Source organism: Phaethon aethereus, assembly GCF_964289735.1.
Source record: "Phaethon aethereus genome assembly, chromosome: 1".
Taxonomy (NCBI): domain Eukaryota; kingdom Metazoa; phylum Chordata; class Aves; order Phaethontiformes; family Phaethontidae; genus Phaethon; species Phaethon aethereus.
This window is the reverse complement of record NC_138575.1, coordinates 104,748,230-104,771,037: the sequence shown is the minus strand read 5'-3', so window position 1 is coordinate 104,771,037 and position 22,808 is coordinate 104,748,230. Positions and strand designations below refer to the sequence as shown.

The window sequence follows — 22,808 nt, the reverse complement described above, 5'->3', positions numbered from 1 at the left end:
TTTCCTCTGCCACCATACAGCTGCTTTCTGTGGTATAATTTCTAAGGTTTTATGTGAACTCCTGCTCCTTGATTCAAATGTGCCTGTTACTAGAAGGTAGGAGAAAAGTAATCGGAGAGCCTGTTGAATTTTTGATAGTATGGATATAACAGTGATGGCAACAATGTAAGACAACACAGAAAGAACAGTACATCTTAAAGCAATAGCAGGATCTTAGCATCCGTCTGCAGGTTGCTGGTTTATTATTAGCTCTGTTCTTTTTAAGGTGCAGAAATCTGGAAAAATCTGCTTATCCTTTTTTTTTTTTTTTTCTTGTGTGTTCCTCATTTTGGTGGCTTGTGACCCGTTTCCTAGAACTGTAGAATAATATAAGTTATAAGGGACCTCTGGAGATCATCTGGTCCAAGCTCAGCTCAGGGCCACCCTACACCAGGTTGCTCAGGGCCTCATTCAAGTGAGTTTTACATGTGTCTGAGGATAGAGAACCCACAGCATCTCTGTGTAACCTGTTCCAGTGTTTGACCATCCTAGTGGTAAAAAAGAATTTCTTAATATCTAGTTTGAATTTCCAGTGTCCCAGATTGTGTCCATTGCCTCTCATCTTGCGCACCTCTGGTAAGAGTCTGGCTCGGTCATCTCTTCTCTTTCCCATGTAGCAGCTGAAGATAGTAATCATGTTTCCTCTTTTAACGCTCTCTTCTTAAAAATTAAAAAAAAAGTAATTCTCTAAGCATCTCCTCATACATTATGTGCTCCAGCCCGCAACCACCTTGGTGATCCTTACTGTCTATGAGTGCAGGCAGCCACTAACTGGCTGACCTCTGCAGGATATGAATTTGCTGCTCTCTTATTTTTGTGTATCATTCACCAGGATTGTCATATTTAACATATGTGAAATATCTTATATGATGGCTTATATTTGTAGAGCCATGGTAATTTTTGGAACAATACTAGTTTATAGTACCACGAAGATTTAACTGCTTATACCCTATGTGGCGTGTTTAAGCCCCAGCTGGCAACTAAGCCCCACGCAGTGGCTCACTCACTCCCCCATGGTGGGATGGGGGAGAGAATCGGAAGGGTAAAAGTGAGAAAACTCGTAGGTTGAGATAAAGACAGTTTAATAGGTAAAGCAAAAGCTGTGCACGCAAGCAAAGCAAAACAAGGAATCCATTCACCACTCCCCATGGGCAGGCAGGTGCTCAGCCATCTCCAGGACAGCAGGGCTGCATCACCCATAACGGTTACTTGGGAAGACAGACGCCATCACTCCCAAGATCCCCTCTCCCCCTCTTTCTTCTTTGTCCCAGCTTTATATACTGGGCATGACATCATACGGTATGGAATATCTCTTTGGCCAGCCTGGGCCAGCTGTCCCGGCTGTGCCCCCTCCCAGCTCCCCGTGCACCCCCAGCCTGCTCGCTGGCAGCCCAGCACGAGAAGCTGGACTGTCCTTGACTGCTCAGCAACAACCCAAAACATCAGCACGTTGTCAACATTTTCTCATCCCAAATCCAAAATATAGCCTCACGCTAGCTTCTGTGAAGAAAATTTAATCTATCCCAGCTGAAACCAGGACACTATGGCAGCAATGAAAGGCACAAATGTCCCTTGAAATGCCTGACATGTTAATGTGCTTGCACAGTTACTACAGTTATGAAGAGAAAGTGCTGTACCTATAGACACTTTATTTTAAAACAGTAATATTTTATGGCTCTTTTATTGTGATTGTTGTGATTGCTTTTGTTGCTCAGTTGTCACGACAGTGGTAGGATTACCTTGTAATACCGTTCACTGAAACCTTGACAGCTAGATGCAGGTTTGCTTGCCTCATGTAATTTTGAAGTTCCAAACTGTATTGTTGCGTTTGATTAACATACAGATAAAGGAACTAACCTTTAAATGCTCCCCTGAGATTTTAGGAAGTTAGTGTAACTAAATATAAAGAAGTTTTAATCATAATTTTCTAATTTTAATTGTAATGCATGCATTATTAGCACTTATTAAAAAGTAGACATTACTGGGATGAAAAAGAAAACTGAAGCCAGGAGATTATAGCTGTTCATTTTTTAAACATTAATTCTCTGCTACCTTCTTGCATCAGCCAACCTACATCTTCAATGATTCTATTATTAAAATGGAACAACTTTTCCTGTTAAATTCAGGGTTATTTATGAGCCCAAGGGTTCATGTGGACCTGTTTAACAATGTTTAACAACTTCCCTAATATTTCTCTGTTTGTTTTCATAATCTGGAAGTATAGTCATCCTATTTCTCTCTTATACCCATACTTATGTTTATTTTTATCTTCATCAATTACCTGGTGTGAATTACTTTTAGTAATGTAGCTGTGTAAGTCTGTCTTGTTCACTCTCATCTCCTGGAAATAAAGGTATCCAGCTATTAACTGCTTCACCATACACACACATAATAATAGATGCTCAGTTTCCTTTTATCCAAAAAATATATCCAACAAAAGCTTAGTAAAAGTGAAACCCACAAAAGTCCATTTCAAATGTTTTTCAATACTATTATGTATAATCCTGTTTGTAAGGACAGGTGAAGTACCTGTCTCACCCCTACTACCATGGTATCTCAAAATCATTCATTGTTCTATGAGTCATTCTATGAGTCAAGATCATTCATTGTTCACGAGTCTCAATTTATTTTAAGGCATCTGAGGCACAGCTAAAAAAACCACTTTGCTCAAGCACACACACAGGAATTTGTTGCATGGGAAGGATTTAAACCTGATTTGCCATGCTTATCCCTGGAAAAATTAACCTTCTTCTCAAAGGGTGTCACCAGCGTGGTGTCCTGGAGGGACACCTCACCAACCTCGAGGCCTTGCCGGTTGCTGTGAGCAGATGAAGTCATCACTAGGCAGAGCAAGTGTACATTTTTATGATTTTCCTGGACTGCAAATTGTAAAAAAACCCTTTCCACCTTAAGTACCGAAATAGATTTTGCAGGAACAGGCCATGTGCTGCATCTTTGGCCCAGGGGACAAGAGCAGCACTTTGATGAGAGGCTGCTACCAGCAAGAGGGACTCTCTGGTTATGCACTGCCCAGCACCGCAGCCTCGCTGCTGCTTCTGGTGCCAGACCCAGACACACTGGTGTCAGAGAGATGCTGTTGCAATGGGCTCTGAATTAATGAATCTCACCTCTGCAGGAGGAGGAGCAGCTTGCTAAAGCTTTCCAGAGGGCAAGGAAGGCTAAAAACACTGCTTCCCACAGCTAACGGAGTCCTAGGTCCTTCTTTAGTTTATCTGTCTCCTTTGGTAGCCAGTGTCCTGTAAATTGAAGCTGCGATCTAACATACCAGTTCCAGCTCAACAGAAGCACTTAATCCTGTTTTTAAGTCCCATTTGTTGCAAACTTGCGGTTTAGTGAATTAAGGGCTGTAACACTAGCAAACTTGAAATATCCACATTTGGCTTCGTACGCTCAACCTTTCAGAAAGGATCTCTGTTTTTCAGCTGAATGTAGTACCTACCGGCTTCATATTGGGATTTATATTGTTATAGACGTTAGTGAGATAGTCATAACTAAAATTTTGCTGACTAACAAAACCAGCATTGAACAGAATGTCATGATGATTGGAATCGCATTTTTGGAGTGCATCTTTATTTTTAACTAGTTTAAGCACACAGAATGCTTCAGAGAGAAATGTCATGTCCCTGACATGGCTATAATGTAAAGGGAACAGACTTATTAGGAAGGAAGGGAAAAATGAGAGAGATAAAGAAAAGTTGCTCAGCCGTGGCATTAGGAAGAGTCATGTTAATTCCAGTGTTGTTTGGAACATTGTTTTTTGCTTTCACTTCTTTGTATTCATGCTTTCCTAAAGAGACAACGAAGTTTTTAGAGACCTTTTAAAAGGAGATGTCATTTCATGAACCACTTCAGTTGAATAAGAATGGATGTCAAATGATGTAAATTAATGAGACAATTTAGGGTGAAGGGATTATATGGAAAATCTCACGCAGTTAAAACAGAAAAAGAACTGAACAGGGAAAGGAAGGGAATGTTACTTATTGGACTGATGAAATAGGAGGTGAGCAGAATATTTCTAAAGCAAAAAATGCCAAGAGATGTTCGCCAGGCTCATGAATGCTTCCAAGAACTTTTTCCAGATCAATGGCTAGAATGAAACCAGTTTTAACCACTGCACTACAAAGATGCTGTCATTTTAAGAGCTGTAGAGCAACAAGGGCTTTCTGCTGGTCTTTACAACAAGAATTCAAAGGGCCAAAGCTCTCCTTGCTGGGCAGCACCTTGATTTACACAGAGTGTCCTAGTACATTTTTTGGGCAGAATGAGCGTTCAACAAGAAGGACAAATGTGATACTGTAGATCAGAAATACCTGTAGTTTGTCTAGGGGGGGATATTTGTCTTTTTTTTAAAAATGAGCACTGGTATTTTCAATTTTGGATTAATTTTGTTGTTGTTCTGTGAGTTGTAAACCTGAAGGAGCTCTAAATCATAAGAAAGAATAGCCCTTCTAACCACAATTTGTTGCTCTGTGAATATCCTACACACATTTTTTCCCAGCCTTTCTTCCTTACAGCAAGTTTTTTAAAAGACCTTCAGTAATGTAGTAAATTTTGACTCTCCACACATTGCAACTGCAAGGAGATGTGTAGAGTAAATGGAGACATGGCAGCACCATTTTCTCTTTTTGCATTGAAATTTCTATTGTTTCATTTGCAGGTAGCTGGTTGGAGTTTTTCTTTAATGAAAGACCCTGGATCTCTGAATTTCTGTTCAGGGAGAGGCCCGCATTTTTTCAGCGGGTAATTTGAAACTACTGACATACTTTGCAGGACTTTTCTGATTTTGAAAGTTCTTCTCAAGAACAGTTCCAGCACACCACTTACACTTATTTCCCCAGCATTAGACTTTTTACAGGTTTCCAGCATCAGGAACAGTCTCAGGCTACTATTAAATTGGGTTTGCTGTTTTCAAATAGTGTGAGCAGAATCGGCATTTAGTAAAATAAACATGGCCCCATTATTTCTTAATGCTTTGCTTAACAACTCTAAGATTGGACCACGCCTCCCATACTCACAGTAGGCAGCACTTAAGCAGTGAGTAATATTTCTGTCTGCCGTAGTCAAGTAATCCCAAATGTAAGTAATTTACAGGACGACATCAGGGACTGTTACAAGAGACATATTCTAATATGTCACTGAAAATCAGCCTGCCTCTGCATGTTTGATCAACAGCCAGATGGAGGCTTTTATCACATTTATTTAATCTGAAATATACGCAGTAATTACAGTGGACCTCTGATTTTTTCAGTCCTCATTGCTGTCTCAAGAGAAGGTAGGAAATGAATCTGTCAGTTGCAAACTGGTGCGGATGTGACACCCTTAGTAGAATCCACATGTGTTGAAGCTAGCGGTGTTGACAATAGAGATCATGAGTGCTGCTGGAAAAGAATGTGTGCTGCCAAGTTAAAAAAAAATAGGCCTGTAACCCAAAAACTGTGTAGCTTTATTTTTTTATGAATACAAAAAGCCTTTAGGAAAGCAAAGATCAACCTTATTCTTAGCAAATCCATTACCAATCAATGGCATTAAGAGCAAACTGTCTCTTACTAATAGCTGGATGGTATTTAACTTTAAGGCATCTGAAAACAACAGTGTCTTAATGTTCCCAGAGGAGAATTTGGTTAAGATATTGAATTCTGTCAAGCATGTCGTTATTAAATGGGGAAAATATTGTTGCTACCATTAGTACAGAGTTGGCATAAAGAATGGATAGCATTCAATTAAACCACAGGCGAAAATGCAAACAAATTGAAGGTAGTTTCACTGCCTGGACAGAAACTTCACTAATGGATATTGCCATTGTCCCAAATTTACTTAAGATTTTATGCCCTAATTAAAACAGCTATAAAAGCTGCCTGACATATTAACAGGGGTGCTCACTTTCCTATCAATAATTTACTCTTCTGTTACTCTGTGCATTACAACAGACTGTCACTGCTAATGTCTCTCACATTTCTCTTTCTGAGACGAGCTGGGTCAGTCAACAGCCTCTTTTGGATCAGTTACCCTAACCCCAAGTACACCTAGCTAATCTTCTAGAGGTACATTGACAGATAAAATATGCTATTAACTGCCAAAGAGGAAATTCTGTTACAATTACTCATACTGAGTAGTCCCACGACAGATTAAATTGCTATTCAGCATGAATAAGGTGTCAGATTCTGTCTGTAAGTGGCTGGTTTACTGGGGTGTTTTGATGTCATTATAGGTTTATAATTATTCTAATCTGATTTGGCGAGAAAAAAATTAGTATGACAAGCATAAAGAATTCATTTGAACAATAGGTTTTCTTCCACCACAGAACAAATTTTAATTAGAGTTGTTCTTCAATTAAATTGAAGATGCCCTTCTTGGTTTTAAAAGTCTCATGAACATTCAGTACAATGTACCTTGTGCAACTGTGAATCTGTTCGCCCCTCTGATCCTTATACAACCACGTATGTTCTCGGCTAACTTTCTCTGTGACTGCTTTGCCGGTGAGAAAGCCTTCTCCTCCCTAGTTTCTGCCATCGGGAACAGCTTTGTCTCTATCTCCACACTTCACTGAACTTCTCCATTTGTTTCATACCATTTCACAGCTGAAAGCATGCCTTTCTTGCACTGCTTACTTGAGGTAGTATTTATTATTTGAGCACTGCAGTGGTACCGATTAGCTCTGAGAAGCAATCTATGGGGGAGTTTGTATAACAGATAGCATTAAAACAAAGCCGCAAAAAAGTCCCAGTGGAAACATTTATACTACTTTCTAGTAGGCTTAAGCTATTGGGACTTCTTAAATTGGGATTTCTTAAATGCTTTGAACAATTATTGTCTTAGCAATCTCACCATAGTTCATGATGTGTAGTCGTGGCAATAATGCGTTGCTTTCTCATAGCATGAGGAAGGTGAGACTGCCAGAGACCGTCTGAGAGGCTGGCCCCAGCCCCTGTGACAGCAGGCACCGGTAGCTGCCTGCGCTCAGAGAGCTCTGCTGAGCGCACGCCCTGTGCTCCCTTCCCACACAATCGTGTTCATACTCTCTTTAGCAAACCGAAGTCTGTAGGACGTGACCAAAAGCCACAACTACAAGGTACTACAAGGAAGGGAGCAGAAGAGTACATTGGCATCTCCAGTTTCTGTGTTAGTTAAAGAATGCTTCATTATTTGTATAGATAATTAACTTCTGATGACAGGAAAAGGGGTTGTGCAGACACACCCCTACTCCAGCTGGTGCCTGTCCTTTTTTTGATGAAGAAAACCAAGAAGAGCAGAGATCCTCCTATATTTATTGATGGAAAGTCATCAGAGGAAAGATGACACTGATGAAATGTGTTTTTTCTCACAAAGTAGGAAGTCATGCATCTTGATTTTCTGAGTAGGGATGAGTTCTTCCTTTTGTTTTTTTGTTGTTTTTGTTGGGTTTTTTTTAAGTATCTAATAGGCTGAAGTTTCCAAACATCAATCTGCTTTCTTTTGTTTTCTGCAATGGAGACACTGAGCGTTCTGGAACTTCACAAGAAGACAAAAGACAAAAATTAAAATGCTGAAAGCAGAGTTAAGGCATCACCTGCCTGTTGCTGCAGCCCATAGTTGACTCTTTCAGGGAGAGAAACTCAACAGGGACATTCTACAGTCATCTGGAACAGTTGTCTCTTTCCCTACAGCCTCCTATTTCAGTAGCCAGAAGTTATAGCTGGACAGACTGCAAGTACTTCTTCAAATGCTAACTTGACTTAATCATCCTCTACAGAAGACAGGATAAAGGCAAAAATTTGCAGATTTTAGTTCTTTTTTCCTAAGACAAAGTCTGAAGCAATTAATGGGTTTATTGATGGACAAAAATATAAGTTGTCAATAAGAAACATCTTTTATGTGCTCTAATTAGAGGAACTGTTCGCTTCAGGAAACTGCAGCTTTTAAAGCAACATTAAGGAAAAAAAAAAGAAAATCGGAAAAAAACTTTAAAAAAACTGTGCCAATGACACAAGGCACAAAATCTGTAACGAGGCTCTTAAGGACCTTGAAAAATGTTGTTAAACGTTTCGTCTTAATGTTGTAGGTATACAGCTTTCTTATTAGCATTGCAAAAACCACATTTGCAAAATAAATAGGCATGGGTAATGCTTTTATTTACCTTTGATAAGGGCCGCCTACATACAAATACATGCCAGAAGACATTTGGGCTTTTCTCTCCACTGAAAGAAGTCTTAGGTTGACGAGAACAGCATGAACTCCTCAAAAGGAGCTGTAGGTTCAGCTGCTGAAACATTAATGTTGGACTTTTATTCTTCTGGGATGTGGGCTCTTCTTAACAGGACTGTATATATAATTCAGTGCTGTGAAAAAAAACACTTAGAGGCAAAATGTGCTAAATGTGCTACTGGAGTAACATGGGAAGAGAAGGATATCAATTCCTTTGAAGTTTTACAAGTAAACTTTTTCCTGCTTGTCTTCTCTATGGTTGATGATGTTCTACTATTAAAATAGCGGTTTATATATGCTACATATTAGTACATTGTTTTATTCTTCTTTGCTTCAGGCACTGAAGGAAAAAGAAGCTTGTCACATATTTTAAGTTCAGAACTGGTTAATAACAAAACACATTTTCAACAAATTTCACAGCCAGCCCCTTTGGGCAGCTACTCTTTGCAATTTAAATGAAGGTGCAGAAACTTTCTTTCCCCCCTTAACGATACTTTCACAAGTTTCATGTACATGTATTTTAGTGGTTAGCGGTGTATTACAAAATGAGATTAAAAGTACCTGTTTGAGCACTCCAGGCAGGGCAAGGGAAATTGAACTCTGGGGTGCCCAAATTAAGATGCTAAAATGGGTAAATTCTACTTACCAGCATTTATCACGGACAGCACTACTGCAGCTTTTCCTAAAGCAAATACCTTGTCAGCTATCACTCCAGTCCTACCTCCTGTCCATATTATGAGTAAATTCTTACTGATGTTAGACAAATTATTGAGGGTTTTTTTGTTAATTTTTTTCCAAAGCTTACATTTGTGGGACAGTTAAAAATTATACGGACTCTATGATTCAATCTGGCGAATGGTATTAGTCTAAATGCATTTTAAAAGCCAAGTTTGTTCCATAAGCTGCAGAACAAAGTCTTCACTGGTTTCCAATGAGATTGTGCCTCATGGTTGACTGCCTTTTTACCTGAAGTATATAAATACTGCAGTGTGAGCTGACCCATTATGAGACAAGAGGGAAGAGAAGCAGGAAGAGTGGGTGTGGGGGGAAGAGGAAAAAGGTGAGGTGGGAAGGGCTCAGATGTTATAGATGCCACCTAACCATGTGAAAAGCTTCAAACAGGATCTGTGCTGTATTGGACACAAAAGTACTCACAATGGAGAGAAATCTCTAATGAAACATTGATTCTTGGACACAAATTTGACTGAAGCTTTTGTCTCTGTTAGGGTTTTCTAAAGGCATCCTTCCTACAGGTTCTCTGATACCTAATAAGCTCTGAGCTCCTGCAGCAACATGTCCTCTCAGGTTAGTTATAGGAAAACAATAATCTTGAGATCTTTACTGTCTCTTAAAACTTATTGTAATCGATCCATGGTTCTTAAGTAATTTGGACAGAGTGAAAGAGCATGATCACACAAGCTACCTCTCCTTAGGAAATTAAGCTGAAATGCAGAGAAATTTCAATGAGTAGTGTTTCTAATTTAACTTACATTCAGTGGGCGACTTCATAAACCTTAAAACTTCTTGCTTCACATAGTTTTTGCAGTTTGCTCTCCTCTGGCTAAGGCACTTAAAAGTACTGGAGGCTTAGATGTCTCATGATTTGTGGTTCCTTGCTAGATTTTCTCCAGAAACATTAACTGGCTCCCACCACTCGTTTTCACCATGTCCTCATCTGCAACAACTCAACAGCCTTTCAAATATGACAGAGCAATTTCTTTAATTTTTATGCTTTTTGGGTTTCCCCACCCTAAAATGCACATTGCTTTACTGATCTGATTTTGAGCCAGGCCCTTCAAACAATTGCTTTTGCGAAAGTATGATGTACTGGCAAGTTGTACTGGGAGTGATAAGAATTCCCTGAATATGGGGAAAGAAGTCACATGAATGGAGTCACGTGAACAGATTTTTCTGCCACGTAAATTGTAAGAGGGAGCCATGCCCCAGGATCACTTGCTAGAGCGGTTCTACTTTGCCTCAGCAATTGATTATTCATGAAATCTGTAAAAGTGACTGTAGGCTGGTGGTTCCAGTACTTGCCTGAGAAATGGGGCATCTCTGTTCTTTTCCCAGCCTTAGGAATGGTAATTTATGCATAATATAACTGCTTAATATGTCTTCATTTTCTTAATGCTATTTAAGCTCCACAGCAAATTAGGACCTTTATTTCCAAATTTTCTTTTAGTAGAAATGGTCAAAACAAATTATTATTTTGGATGCCTCAAACCTGGGTATATCTCATGCTGAGTGATTTTTTAAAACTTTCAGCACCTGAGACCAAACTACACATTAATTAAGTTCTGCAATAAAGGGGGCTACTTGAGCATATACTCCCCAAAATATGCCATTTCGTTCACAAATGTGCTTGTTCTCCCTTTGCTCAGGAAAGGGTTATCTGACCCTTTCCTGCAGCCTGCTCAGTCAAGTTAACTATGCATAAATAGGAAAGAAACTTATGCAGGAAGAAAATGAAATTAGATGAATAATTAACATATACTTTATGCAAAAGCATGAAAAACTGTTCCAAAATTTCTCTGCTTAATGTGTGAATTCATATAAAAATATTCTGCATTGAAACTTTGTCAGCAGGTCATAAAAAGCACATATCTACTCATTTAATAGGTCTATGATTTATCTGATGTGTTTAATTTCCTAACGAATGACACAGTCTATCCTTTTAGTCATTTTAAGTACGTTATTTCTGTAGACTTGTGAACAAAAAGTAACAGGCAAATCCCAGAGGTCAAAAATGGGTGCAATTTCACAGCATCAACAAATAATATTTTGAAGTGGCTTCCTAAATTTAGGACAAAAACAAACAAAAGAGAATGTTGATCTTTTGTGTCATTATCTTGCTATAAGATTTCCTTTGTATCATCAAAGGATGAAATAAACAGAAAAAGAACTCATCTTTGAAAAGACCTACTCTGATTATGAAATTTTAATTTCACTGTTTCAGGCCATGAGCTGCTTTTGCTCATGCAGTAAAAAACAGTCTATATTTAAAACAGGAACAGAGTAATCTAATTTTTTTTTTTAATGGAAACAGCTGGATTATAAGTATTTATTGCACAGTTGAATACTTAAGATTTCATTTGCTGAAGTTATATGTGTGGCAGGGTAGGATTTACCTGGTAAAGCCCATGAAGCTTATAATAGGAATGTAAAAATAGTCTGAATACTGTTCTATTTTTTTGGAAAGCAAACTGTGGAGTGGTCAGTGCCCAAATACAGACTTAGCGCTTTCAGGAACTTTAATGAGAGTTGCTAATACAGAGCGTTTGGATAATTATACATGTTCACTGTATAAATAGCTAAAATACAAAATGGCATAGTTTCCAAACCCTTCTATTTCTATATGTCAGATACTGTTCAGGCACATTTTGATATAGTAATTATTTATACTATGATAGATAGCCCCAGATCTGTAATTCACTCATGGGGCTTAGGCCATTTCATGAAAGGCAAAAGTATAGTGCATTACTTTGTATGCATAATGTAGAGCATATATATAATTAATGCTAACATTTTTCTATGAGGAGAATATTTCTATGAAGTGTGCTTCCTGTTTGGAATATTGTTTATGTTGTAAAGATTTTCATTTTGAGATGAAAGAATGCTTGTTTCCCAAGAAAATGTTGGCCACTTTTGAGGATCTATCTTTATTTCCTTCCCTTCCGTCTGTTCCTTCCTCCCTCTCCTTCCTTTTCTTTTTTCTTTTTAACAAATAAATTGTTCAGTGGTAATATAATGGTAATAGGTCGTGTACAAGATTTTTTTTGTGGACAAACTTGTCTAGCAATACTTATCAATATAATCTGGCTTTGATACCAAGTTTAAGAGATTGTAGCAGAAATACAATACTTTGCATTCCAATGAACACATAAATTAATTTTAAAGTTAAAAAATTCAACATATAGCAGTAGTAGAATCTCATTAACCCACACTAATAGGTGGGAACCTTATATTTTATGCTGGCTTTAGGTCACGTCACATAGTCACATCAGGTATGTCAGAGGAGGAGTGAGTAGCTATATATAGGAAATCACCTGAGGATAAAAACAGAGAGGCATGTTCATCTCAGTGTATTGTGAGGATTTTTATCTATAATGTTTATTAAAGCTCACAGAGGAGATACGTTTTAAATCTGGGTATTGAGCTGGGGCTGTACGCTGCAATCAGCTTTTCAAAAAACGCCTCTAGATAAAGTGCTGTGCTAACCCTTCTCTGGATTATGCTCTGCGTCAGGAAGTATGTTATCCCTTAAAATACCTCCTTTCGTTCTTTAAATGCCCTGCTGGCATACTAGCAGGAGTTGGCTTTTCGTGGGGAGACCTGTTGGCGCTGCTCCTGGCCCAGCGCCGGGGAAGAGCATCTCCCGCAGGTCACAGGCGGCACCCGCGGGCCTTGCTGCTCCTTAGCGCCCAGGCGGTGCTGCCCTTGCGCTGCAGGGACAGGGAGGAGCTTCCCCGCAGCGGTGCTACAGGCACCGCGGAGGGAGGAGTTTGCCAGGCGGCTCGGGCAGGCTGAGCGCCCCGCAGCAAGCTGTCACCTCCCCTTTTCTCAGGGGAGCAGTCGCCTCCTCCTTAGGCCCCGCGGAGAACTAGAGCCTCCGCAAGGCGTGGGGCAGGGTGGCAGCAGGCTGCGAGCTCCTGCCTCAGGGCGGCGGGACTGCGGCTGCCGTGCTTTTCCCCGGGAGGCTGCTGGTGCACAGAACTCAGGGTAATTTCTAATCGCCAAAATAGAGCCAGTGTCCCCTTGGACTGATTCTGCATACTCGGCGTAGTGCCACCAACAGTAGCACCACGCCAGGAGGTTCATGGAGGTGGAAGACGGGGCAAGCAGAGCTGGGTTTATAAGGTGGTTTTAGTTTTTTTGAGGCCAATAGCTACTGTTTGCCATCATGCCCACAGAAGTGCCGTGGCCAGCTTCCCCGAAGTCCTCTTAGCAGCCAGGAGAGAAACAGCTGGGGGCTCATAAAGCCAGCGATAAGTGAAGAAGCCATGCCTGATGTGACTGTTAAGAGCAGAACTGTGTCTGTAACAGCGGCCATACTGCTCTGGGCTCCAGCAAACCCGAAGGCGTAGTTTCAGCATGCCTGACAGTTTACAAAAGCAGGGGAAAACATTATTCTTTTATTTCATCTATATAATATTGTATTCAAGTACACGTGTGTGTATGTAGATGTACCTATACATCTTACTGTTATGCATTGATCCTGGTCAGCAGTATGTAATTATGGTATCATGGAATCACCTCTCCTCGGCACTATCAGAGGCCCTTCTGTCATCTTTACAGACATGCCCTCTTTTCTGTGTAAATATTTTTCCTTCCTTTCCCTTTTGCAAAGCAAAGAAGTTGTTTGCAAACTATTTGTAGAATATAAACAGCTCCTGCAAGGGAAATGCCCTTGAAGCAGTGAGAGTAGACTGATTGCAACATACAGTACATGCTAATAGCGTCTTGAGAGAATTGCTATTACTCCGTAGCAGAGGCATTTTCATTAAAATAGAAATCTTACCATGATCCTTAGATTGAATTTTTACCTTCTTTTGCATATTTCAGGTGAGTCAACAGTCACAGGTTGCTGGTTCATTGTTCAAAAGCTCCAGAGAATTACTCACCCCTAAGTAGTGCCATTTCCCATGATTGCCTCTTTGCAACTTTTGTGAAGCAGCAGGCAACAGAACAGGCAAATGACCAGCACAGAAAAGCCTGAATCTGGCAGTATTCCTAGCGCTCTGCACAGAGTTAGCAAAATGAACCTGTAATACATTTTTATATCTGTTACAGCTTGCTCACATTGGGTGTTAATTGAGTATTCATAGTAAATTCACAAACTGACGCTTGAGACTGAATGATGATCTTTCAGGTTGCCTGATACCTTTATCTGACCAAATTCATGCAGACTCAGCCATGTGCAGAGGAACTTGGCACTGCTGCAATTTATCTGCCTTTTTATTTCGGGTGCAATAGGATAGGAATGAGAGGAAGAGAATACATAAGGGATCCCCACTGAGAATCAGTTCTATAAATTATGTATTATGCAGACGCTATTCTGCTGATGTTATCTGATCCCCAATTCTCAGTTCCTTGTTTTTCCCTCTATAAATAGCTATGGCCAGGTTTTCAGTTGTAAAATGACGAGGACAAAACCAGAAACCTTTCCCATTTAATAACCTCTGCCAAAGAAGAATAAGGTAATATTTTTCATAACTGTGATGTCCTCAGGGCTTTAACAATCTGGGAATACAAGCAGCGCTATGTTGTTGATAAGATACTGGTAGTAAAAGTGGGAATAATCATGCTGAATATTAAAGAGGGAAATGCCTTATTTTTGGGATGATTGATATAAAACTTGGCATTGTGAATTTTCCTGTCAACTTTTGTCTGTGTAGGACCATTTTTGATTTTTGTTTCTCCCTCTAGATCCAAATGCTTTGGCTGGACAGACCGGACCTGACCACGCTCTTATAGGAGGAATAGTGGCCGTAGTTGTCTTTGTAACACTATGTTCTATAATTCTCCTTGGTCGGTACCTGGCAAGACATAAAGGTAAGACAGATTTAGTAGAAGTTCAGTCACTTTTGGGGGCAAGGCATGATTTCCCCTGCGAGTGCTGTTCCCCTTCACCTTCCCCCATCTGCTAAATGATTTGGACAAGAAAGCCCAGTTCACAGTCTGGTCATGAGTGAAGTCCCTGAATTTTACCTGGTTTTCCAGTGGACTTGCTAAGGCAAAGGACGTCTAGTTACGTGCCCAAGGCCATATCTGTTCTAGTTGCAGATGTCCCTGCTCACTGCAGGGGCGTTGGACTAGATGACCTTTAAAGGTCCCTTCCAACCCAAACTATTCTATGATTCTGTGATTCTGTATCGTAAGTCAGTGATTTAGAGAGACTGAGAGATAAGATTGCCCCCAGGTTTTAGGCCTTAGCTCTACACACTTGATTACTCATAGTTTTCACTAGTATATCAACTCAGCAGAATATTTATACATTGAGTGAACAAGATTTTTCATTTTAATAAACTGTGCTAGTACTTTAAGTATGTATTTAAAAGATAATATTAGAAGCTGGTGGTGAGTTTTCAGAACAGGGACTTTTTTACCAATGATCCCACTGGAATAAGAGTTTCATTTCTGGGCCAAGCTTTATACAGGGTTTTTATGTTAAGAATTATACTCCCTTCATTTTCAGTCCCCCCCGCCATTAGAGATAACAGGGATAGAGTGACACTGACTCCTGACTAAGCTTGTCTATGATCCTATTTTGACCTAGTTAATTCCAAAATAATTTCTTCAGATTTAACCTCTGAATGGCTTGTAGACCAGTTGTTAAAACTCAGTTGATTCCCTATCCCCACCAAAAAAAAAAAAAAAGTTGAGAGAGAATTAGTGTTGATATTAACTCAAATCTTATTTTAGATAGGATAATCATATGGCTAGCAGACATAAGGTGATAAAAACATCTTTTTAATTTGATCTGACTGTGCGGGGGAAAACCAAGATTTTTTTAATGAGCCAGTGGAAGTGTCTCTTTGTTTTACTTTCCTAAATGAACACATATACATCTTATGCCAACATAAACAATGCTTTTCACAAAGGAGAAGTTGACTATGGTACACAATTCCTTTTATTCATATCCTGAGCATAAAAATACCTGTGATAGTATAATGTGAGTGGGTTCAGTTAATAAAACTACCTCAATTTTGCAATTCTTGGAAATGGCTATGATATAGTTCTTTATAGATACAATCATAAAAAATAGCAATACAAGAATAATCAGTGGCCATTTTTTTAAAAAAATAAACATTTATGAATATCTAAATCTTCAAAGCTGGTTTGTTTTTTATGAGTAGCTGTTCCATGAAATAACCAAGATTTTATCATTTACTCTGTAATTGCAAAATATATTGCATATTATTGCTGTTAGATAAAGTGGATTTTTATCAAAAGATTTCCTTAGTTTATTGTGGATATACTTGAATTTTTTTATGCGCATATCGGCATTAATACTATAAATATTTCTTAGACATATTAGAAAGTCAAGCATACATGTATGATGTATACTAAAATTTTGTGAAAATATTTGTCCATTCATGAAGCAATTGGAGCATTGTTAGAAATGTACTTCCTATAATGCAGCATAAAGCCCTAAACTGTCTTATTTTTTCTTTTCTGTTGTACTGATTCCTATAGGAACATATTTAACAAATGAAGCAAAAGGAGCTGAAGATGCACCTGATGCTGACACAGCCATTATCAATGCAGAAGGCAGCCAAGTCAATGCAGAGGAGAAAAAAGAGTATTTCATTTAGATGCAGAGCTATAATCTTGGAGTTTTACTTATCAGGCTGACTGCTGGAGAAAACTGGCTATCATTTCTCAGAATTCATTTCTGCCATCTTCTGCTATCTTTATTAACTCACATACCTGCTCTAAGTAGCCAGTTTATGCCAACAATCAGCTGTTGACATCATCATTCTATAATTACAGTATCATGCGTAAAGCAGGACATTTCTTATTGCCTAAAATTCATATCCACTGCTCTCTTAACATACAGTGCTTGAATATACAGCCTTAACAATGTTAATCATCATCTTAATCCAAGTTTTCTACATTTTTAAATGTTATGCAGCTTCTTTTTCAGTTTTCTTTTATCACATCCCTACTAGTATGTCATAGAACAATATTCGTAACAAATACTATTAGGTAAGGACATAATTTACTTATATAAAATGTTAAGTCTAAGATTAGAGGTTTACAAAGAATGTTTTATACATGTCTATCTATAATTCAAAAAGCAACTTGGTTTTGAAACATATGCCCTAGAAAACACAAACCGAAATCTTTTCAGTATAGTTTCTTGTATGCTTGGATTTGGTGGAAAAAAACTATCAATCCACTGAATTTTTTGTTTTGTTTTGCTTTATTTTGTTACATTTTAAATGGTACCTTGACAACAGTGCCATGTTTTAGCGGCAAAAACATGCTGAATAGCTATACAGATTCTGCAAAGTTAGATAATAGTGCTTCGTTTGAAACAAATTTGTCCTGCCCTTTTACAGCTTTTTGGAATCGCAAGGATTAGAGAACTTTCTGGGTAATTCCTGGTTTTATAATTTATTTGCTTCACATGAACTCACCTGCCTACTCAGGTGAATTGTTCATGAAGCGTTCATGGGACACAACTGCAAAGCATTTTAGTATCTGTATATAGTGCATATAATAAATTCAATTAAACATTATTTGATACATATTTCACTTTTTTGGCAGTAGCTAAGTCAGTCACAATAAGCATTTCCTAATGTCCATTATAGCCCTTTAGCTATGACTCAAATCAATATTCTGAGTAGATAACATGTATTAGTATTTTTTTGTCTGTATGTCCTAGCACTGTTCAGCAGCAAACTTTTCTAGTTCTTGTTAATTTTTTCTTTGTTATACAATGGAAGCACAATGTTATATGGAAAGGTAGTTTTAAGCTAACAACCAGTGCACAGCCTCAGGTTTTAAATTACAACCACGTTTGATTACTATCCTTAAAAATACTATTGAGTTGCTAAAATTCTCAATTTTTAATTTGGCAGTTCCAGAGCTGCTTCTCTATGTTGGTTTGCCAAAAAAAAAAAGAAAAAAGGAAAAAAAAAAAAAAGAAAAAATAGAGGTGTTAAAACAAAAGATATATGTTTTGTGTATACAGTAAATGGACTAATTCTTTATATTAAATTCCTGTCTATGCATTTTGTGAGGTACAAACTTATGTCACCGTGAATGATAGAGAATTCCTTCCATGCTTTTAGCTCCACAGTGAAAGTCTCTGTTTGGATTATTTCTGAAATTTTTTGTGTAATTGACAGCTGAAAAATCACATGCTCTTAAATATGACAACAAAACACTGTAAGCCCATCGGCTTACTTCCTCTTCCAATGAAGTAAAAAGGTTGCCACAACAGCTCTTGGAAATGATTCTATACTGGAGAACACAAGTTAGTCTAGCTGGAGCTTGTCTTGCTCCCAAGTTTTGCACCATTGACAAAAGAGTATTTCTCTCTGGTTGCAATACTTGTGAAGCCTAAAAGCGTGATGGTCTGCTGTAAAGGTCTTTCTCCTGGGATTTTATTTTTGTGTGGGGAAGGGAGAGTTTGGAATATGACATCATGTAGTATGGTAAAATGGAAGATAAAGGTGCTGTGTCAGATTATTTATCAGAAGAGTATAAACCTTTTAAGGACAATATTAAGAGTATTTTAATTGTTTTCGTTGAAACATTTATCTTGTTAATTTCTAAGAAAAAAGGGGTAATGTCAATCAAAACAGCACTTTTTTTTCAAAATATACAGACATAAATAATATGATGTGGTTGAGTGTTAACATAATAAATCATATACAGTATGACATTTTAAAGAAATAAGTCTGCATTGATGTGATTGCATGCTTGTTTTTACAGTTCACTCGATACCCATCTGTGGAAAAATGCAATAATATGTTAATATAATATGGTAGTTTGAGAGAACCAGGTAGGTGCTACTAGACACATTGAAAACTAGTATAGGTTTACAAAATATTCATGTCTTTCGAAACATACACATGTAAAAGGCTGGCAAAGGAAGTCATTCAGTTTAATACCAAAAATATGGGTTCTTGTCACAACAGTAAGTTACATTAGCTACAATAGAGTGTCACATACGACAAGGTTTTATTTCAGGACCTGGGGCCCAGTTCAACTAAGCATTTAAGCACATGCTCACCTTCAGGCGTCAGAGAAGTTCCATTGGACTGTAAGGCACTATTCATATGCTTGAAAATAAGTGCTTCCTTGAATGAGGGCCTTATTTGCTCAAGTGGAATTCCTCACCAGGGTGGTGTTTACGCCTTTTTTCATTCTTCCTAACTCCTGCTTGCTTGAATAGTAGGGTTGTTACTTGAACCATGACCCAACCAAGGTCAGGTAGGACCTTCAAAAGCAGAATTGCCCTTGGGGTAACCATTTCAAACCATTTTCTCCAGTGGCATAGAAACAGCATTTAAAGCTTGCAAAAAGCAATGTAAGTTGTACTGTTAAAATAGGTTATTTCATTGGTTTTCAATTAAAACTCCTCACGTGTGTTTTTAACACAGTTGATCTTCCACTGTCTTGCACCTGGTGATGTCCCTTGCATCTGTGCAAAGCAGGTGTGAGAAACCCCACACCAAGCATTCTACCTGGGTAGCACTTTGCAGGACTGTCTGGTCTTCACGGGTTTAAATTACTACACTAAGTGTAGAGGCAGAACCTTGGCTCAACGCTAATGACGTTCAGCAGGCTCAAAGCCAGTCATCCGTTCCCCTTGTCCAGGATCCCATCCCAAACTACCGCTTTGATTGTGGTGTGAGGTATCCAGCGAATGTGTAAAACGAAGGCTCTGAACGGGAAGCGTCCTTGCTAAAGTACGTGTGACGTCCTCTCCCACACGCACTTGCAGAGTAGTTTTTTAAGACCAGGTAGCTAGTTCCTGCCAGTGTACTGTTTACAGTGTTGATTGCTGATTATTTTTAAACTTCTTGATGTAGATTTTTTTTTTTTTAAATGCTTCAGGAACACTCTCATGATTTGAACAAGAAAGCGGTGCATCTTCAGAAGACAAGGGATGCATCCTCCCAATCTTTTAGCGTCATCTGACAAGCCAAGAAACAGTTTAAGGAACCTGATGCGTAACTTGAGGCTCTGAATTTAAGCTAGAACACTTTAAAAAGTTTCCACATTACTTAAGGATGGTTCGTCTTGCACTGAGGCTTCCTCTATAAAGGAATACGTGAAGAAAACCAACTTTTCTAAATAGGACATGAAAGTTAACATCTTGTGTATTTTCATTACAGTATAATATATATATATCACTATTTCAGTGAAAAGAGAGGACAGAATCATCTGTAATTCTGTAATTCATGATTGTAAAAGCACTGAAGTTACCGTGTACGCACATGTACAGTAGCTATTTTAACAGTTACAGTGTAGTTACATGTAATTCCCTGTAACATAGCAGTTATAGTGTAATTTAGTGCCACTTATTGTAAAGTGTTACCAAAAGGAAAATGGAGTCCTTACCTTTACAATTCCATTCAAATTAAAGGTAAGTTTATTAAATTAGCACCATAAATCTGATATTGCATTTCTTAATTAAGGAGGTGATTTAAAACTTCATGTTCACACTGCAGCTTTCCCCACCGCTTATCCAGACTCCTCCAAGTGTCTAATCTCAACACTCCTAGGAACTGGTAATCTGTGATGAACATACCAAAAATCCAGCTACTTCAACTTTAATTGAATAAGCTGTCTAATAGTGGAAAACAAACAACAACAATACGAGTAATGCTTTTTATTAAGTGGCACAAAGTACACACTAAAAACTATGCAAAAATATAGGTAAATAGAGTGTACTTACATGTAAGTATCTTGTACTTGCTGTGTATGGATATTGGAAAACCGTGTAATTATAATATGCATTTTGATTATTTCAAGCAGGGGGACGACCCCTAATAGTCACAAGGAAAAACTGGAAGGTACATATACAAGCAGTGGATATCCTAATGCAATATGTGTAATTCCTCTACTTGCAATGAAAACTGGTTTATAAAACTGTTTATACCACTCCTCATTCTCACTAGCTTTACTTTCCATTTCTTTGAGGCCCATTAAAATGTCACCAAAACACCTTTAGGCAAAAACAGACACTGATTCCACTAATGGCTTTGCTGCCAGCACTCTGTATGTCTGGCAACACTGTTCTGTGATCTATTTCTGGCTCAACAGCACAAGTTTCCTCTTTTTTCCTGTCCTCAAGGGAGCCTAGTATGTTAAGATGCTGAAATATGCTGCCATATGCCCTGGTATTTTTAGCATGAGCAACAGAGAAAGAGAGAGGGTGCGCTGCATTCTTCTGATCCCTATTTTGCTGAATCACCTCACCTGGAATTTCCACTACTTGCTCAGTAACGCCAGGTAATCTTAAATTGTAAGTACAAAATGCTTCCATCAAAGTACAGGGGATGCCTTTAATGATAAAGCTAACGTTTTGTGAATGTGAAGTTTTGTATTACTGATCTTTTTATTTCTCGCCACTTTTCCATCATACCCCTCCAGAAGGAATGCACCAAAAGACAGATAACATAGAATAGCAGAAGAAGAAAATAATATTGTAAGCCTTCTTGTGGTTGCTGTTGCTATAACCCGCCTTTGTGTCCTGTGTAACAGGCAAATAGATGTATTTAGCAACTGCCACTAGCATCATTCCACACTACACTATTCCCAGAATATGACATCTACCTCTTAGTCTAAATACTAGGTATGAGATATTTGTATACACTTTAAAATACTACTGAATGGTCTTGAAATGAGATCACTGTATTTTTTTTTTCTGTTAAAAATAGAAAAAAAAATTGCCTGGGTTCATAATTCTTGCCCTGTTCTTTACTAATTTTGGGATAGTTTGAGCTTTTAACAGGGCATAAGGACACAGCCTCAGCTGGTATAAATCAGCTTCACTCTGTTGCCTTAAATGTGGGCCAATTTACACTGGCTGGGGATTCATACCGACAGCTTAAAAATAAACTGCTATAACGCATCAATATTTAGTCAGCACTAGATAATCATGTGCAATCCAACCGCAACACAGTTCTTTCCAGTAAGGCACGCAGGTTTGAGGAGAAACTTTTAAAAACACATGCAAGCTTTTGAATTAAATATGCAATACCAATGCTGTTGAGATATTCTGACATGTCTCTTACTTATTTAAACATAATATTGCTAGGGCATGTTTACATTAAAAACACTCAATGCATGGGGGACAGGGAAGGACTATTGCAAACAATAAGAGAAAATTAAATGGATAGAGCAGCCTTTGATGCCAACAGAACAGAGCAGAAACTCTTACCAAGAATGGGACTCCCTGCATGGTTTTTCAGAGTGGACCTAGTACCTCTAAAGCAAATGGGAATTATCTACTTGGCATTAACAGAAGCTAGCAAAGTTCCTTCCTGCTATTGATAAATCTAACCCAGCACTCTGCACTTGTTTTAACTCAGGAGGAAATAAGGGTACAAACATGGTTTAACAGCACACTTTGGTATCACTCCACATTCTCGGGATGCTCCAAGCTTTGTGCGCTTCCAGCAGCCCTTAAGGGAATGCTTCCAGCATCTAGGAATCGTCCTGTTGCTAAGCCACGTTCATTTTCTTTAGCAATGTTTAATGCATTCACAACCAGACGGAAGGTGATGCAGAGATAATATGATGACTCTACAGTACTAGGGGCTTCCAGAGCTCTCAGTAGATGGCAAAAAAAAAATCTTCATGGCTTCTGTGTTTACTATAGATCTGCCCTCCGTGTTCTGTGTCTTAAGTCTTTTATTCTCTGCTGGGCTAAAAGCAGCAACCCAATTGGAAAGGAGGTAGGAAAAAAAAGTCTCTAACAGAAGCAGTCTGTGCTACTATTAAAGAAAAGTTCAAGGATTTTTATTTCTTCTTTTTTTTTTTTTTTTTTTTTTTAAGATTTCAGGTGCAAAGCCAAGCCTGTTGGGGTCAGCACTTTA

At 38.5% G+C, this 22,808-nt stretch overlaps 1 protein-coding gene across 2 annotated transcripts in view; it reads left to right on the top strand.

Moving 5' to 3' along the window:
• CADM2 (cell adhesion molecule 2) overlaps positions 1 to 16,559 on the top strand; it is a gene marked incomplete at both ends in the record, with an annotated part of 680,137 nt that extends 663,578 nt beyond the window's left edge. For both annotated transcript variants that reach the window (XM_082009314.1, XM_082009315.1), the window contains 2 exons: positions 14,671 to 14,796; positions 16,441 to 16,559. In XM_082009314.1, coding sequence (XP_081865440.1) covers positions 14,671 to 14,796; positions 16,441 to 16,559 — 245 coding nt within the window. The remainder of the gene's footprint in view (positions 1 to 14,670; positions 14,797 to 16,440) is intronic.
• Between the last annotated feature and the right edge of the window lie 6,249 nt (positions 16,560 to 22,808).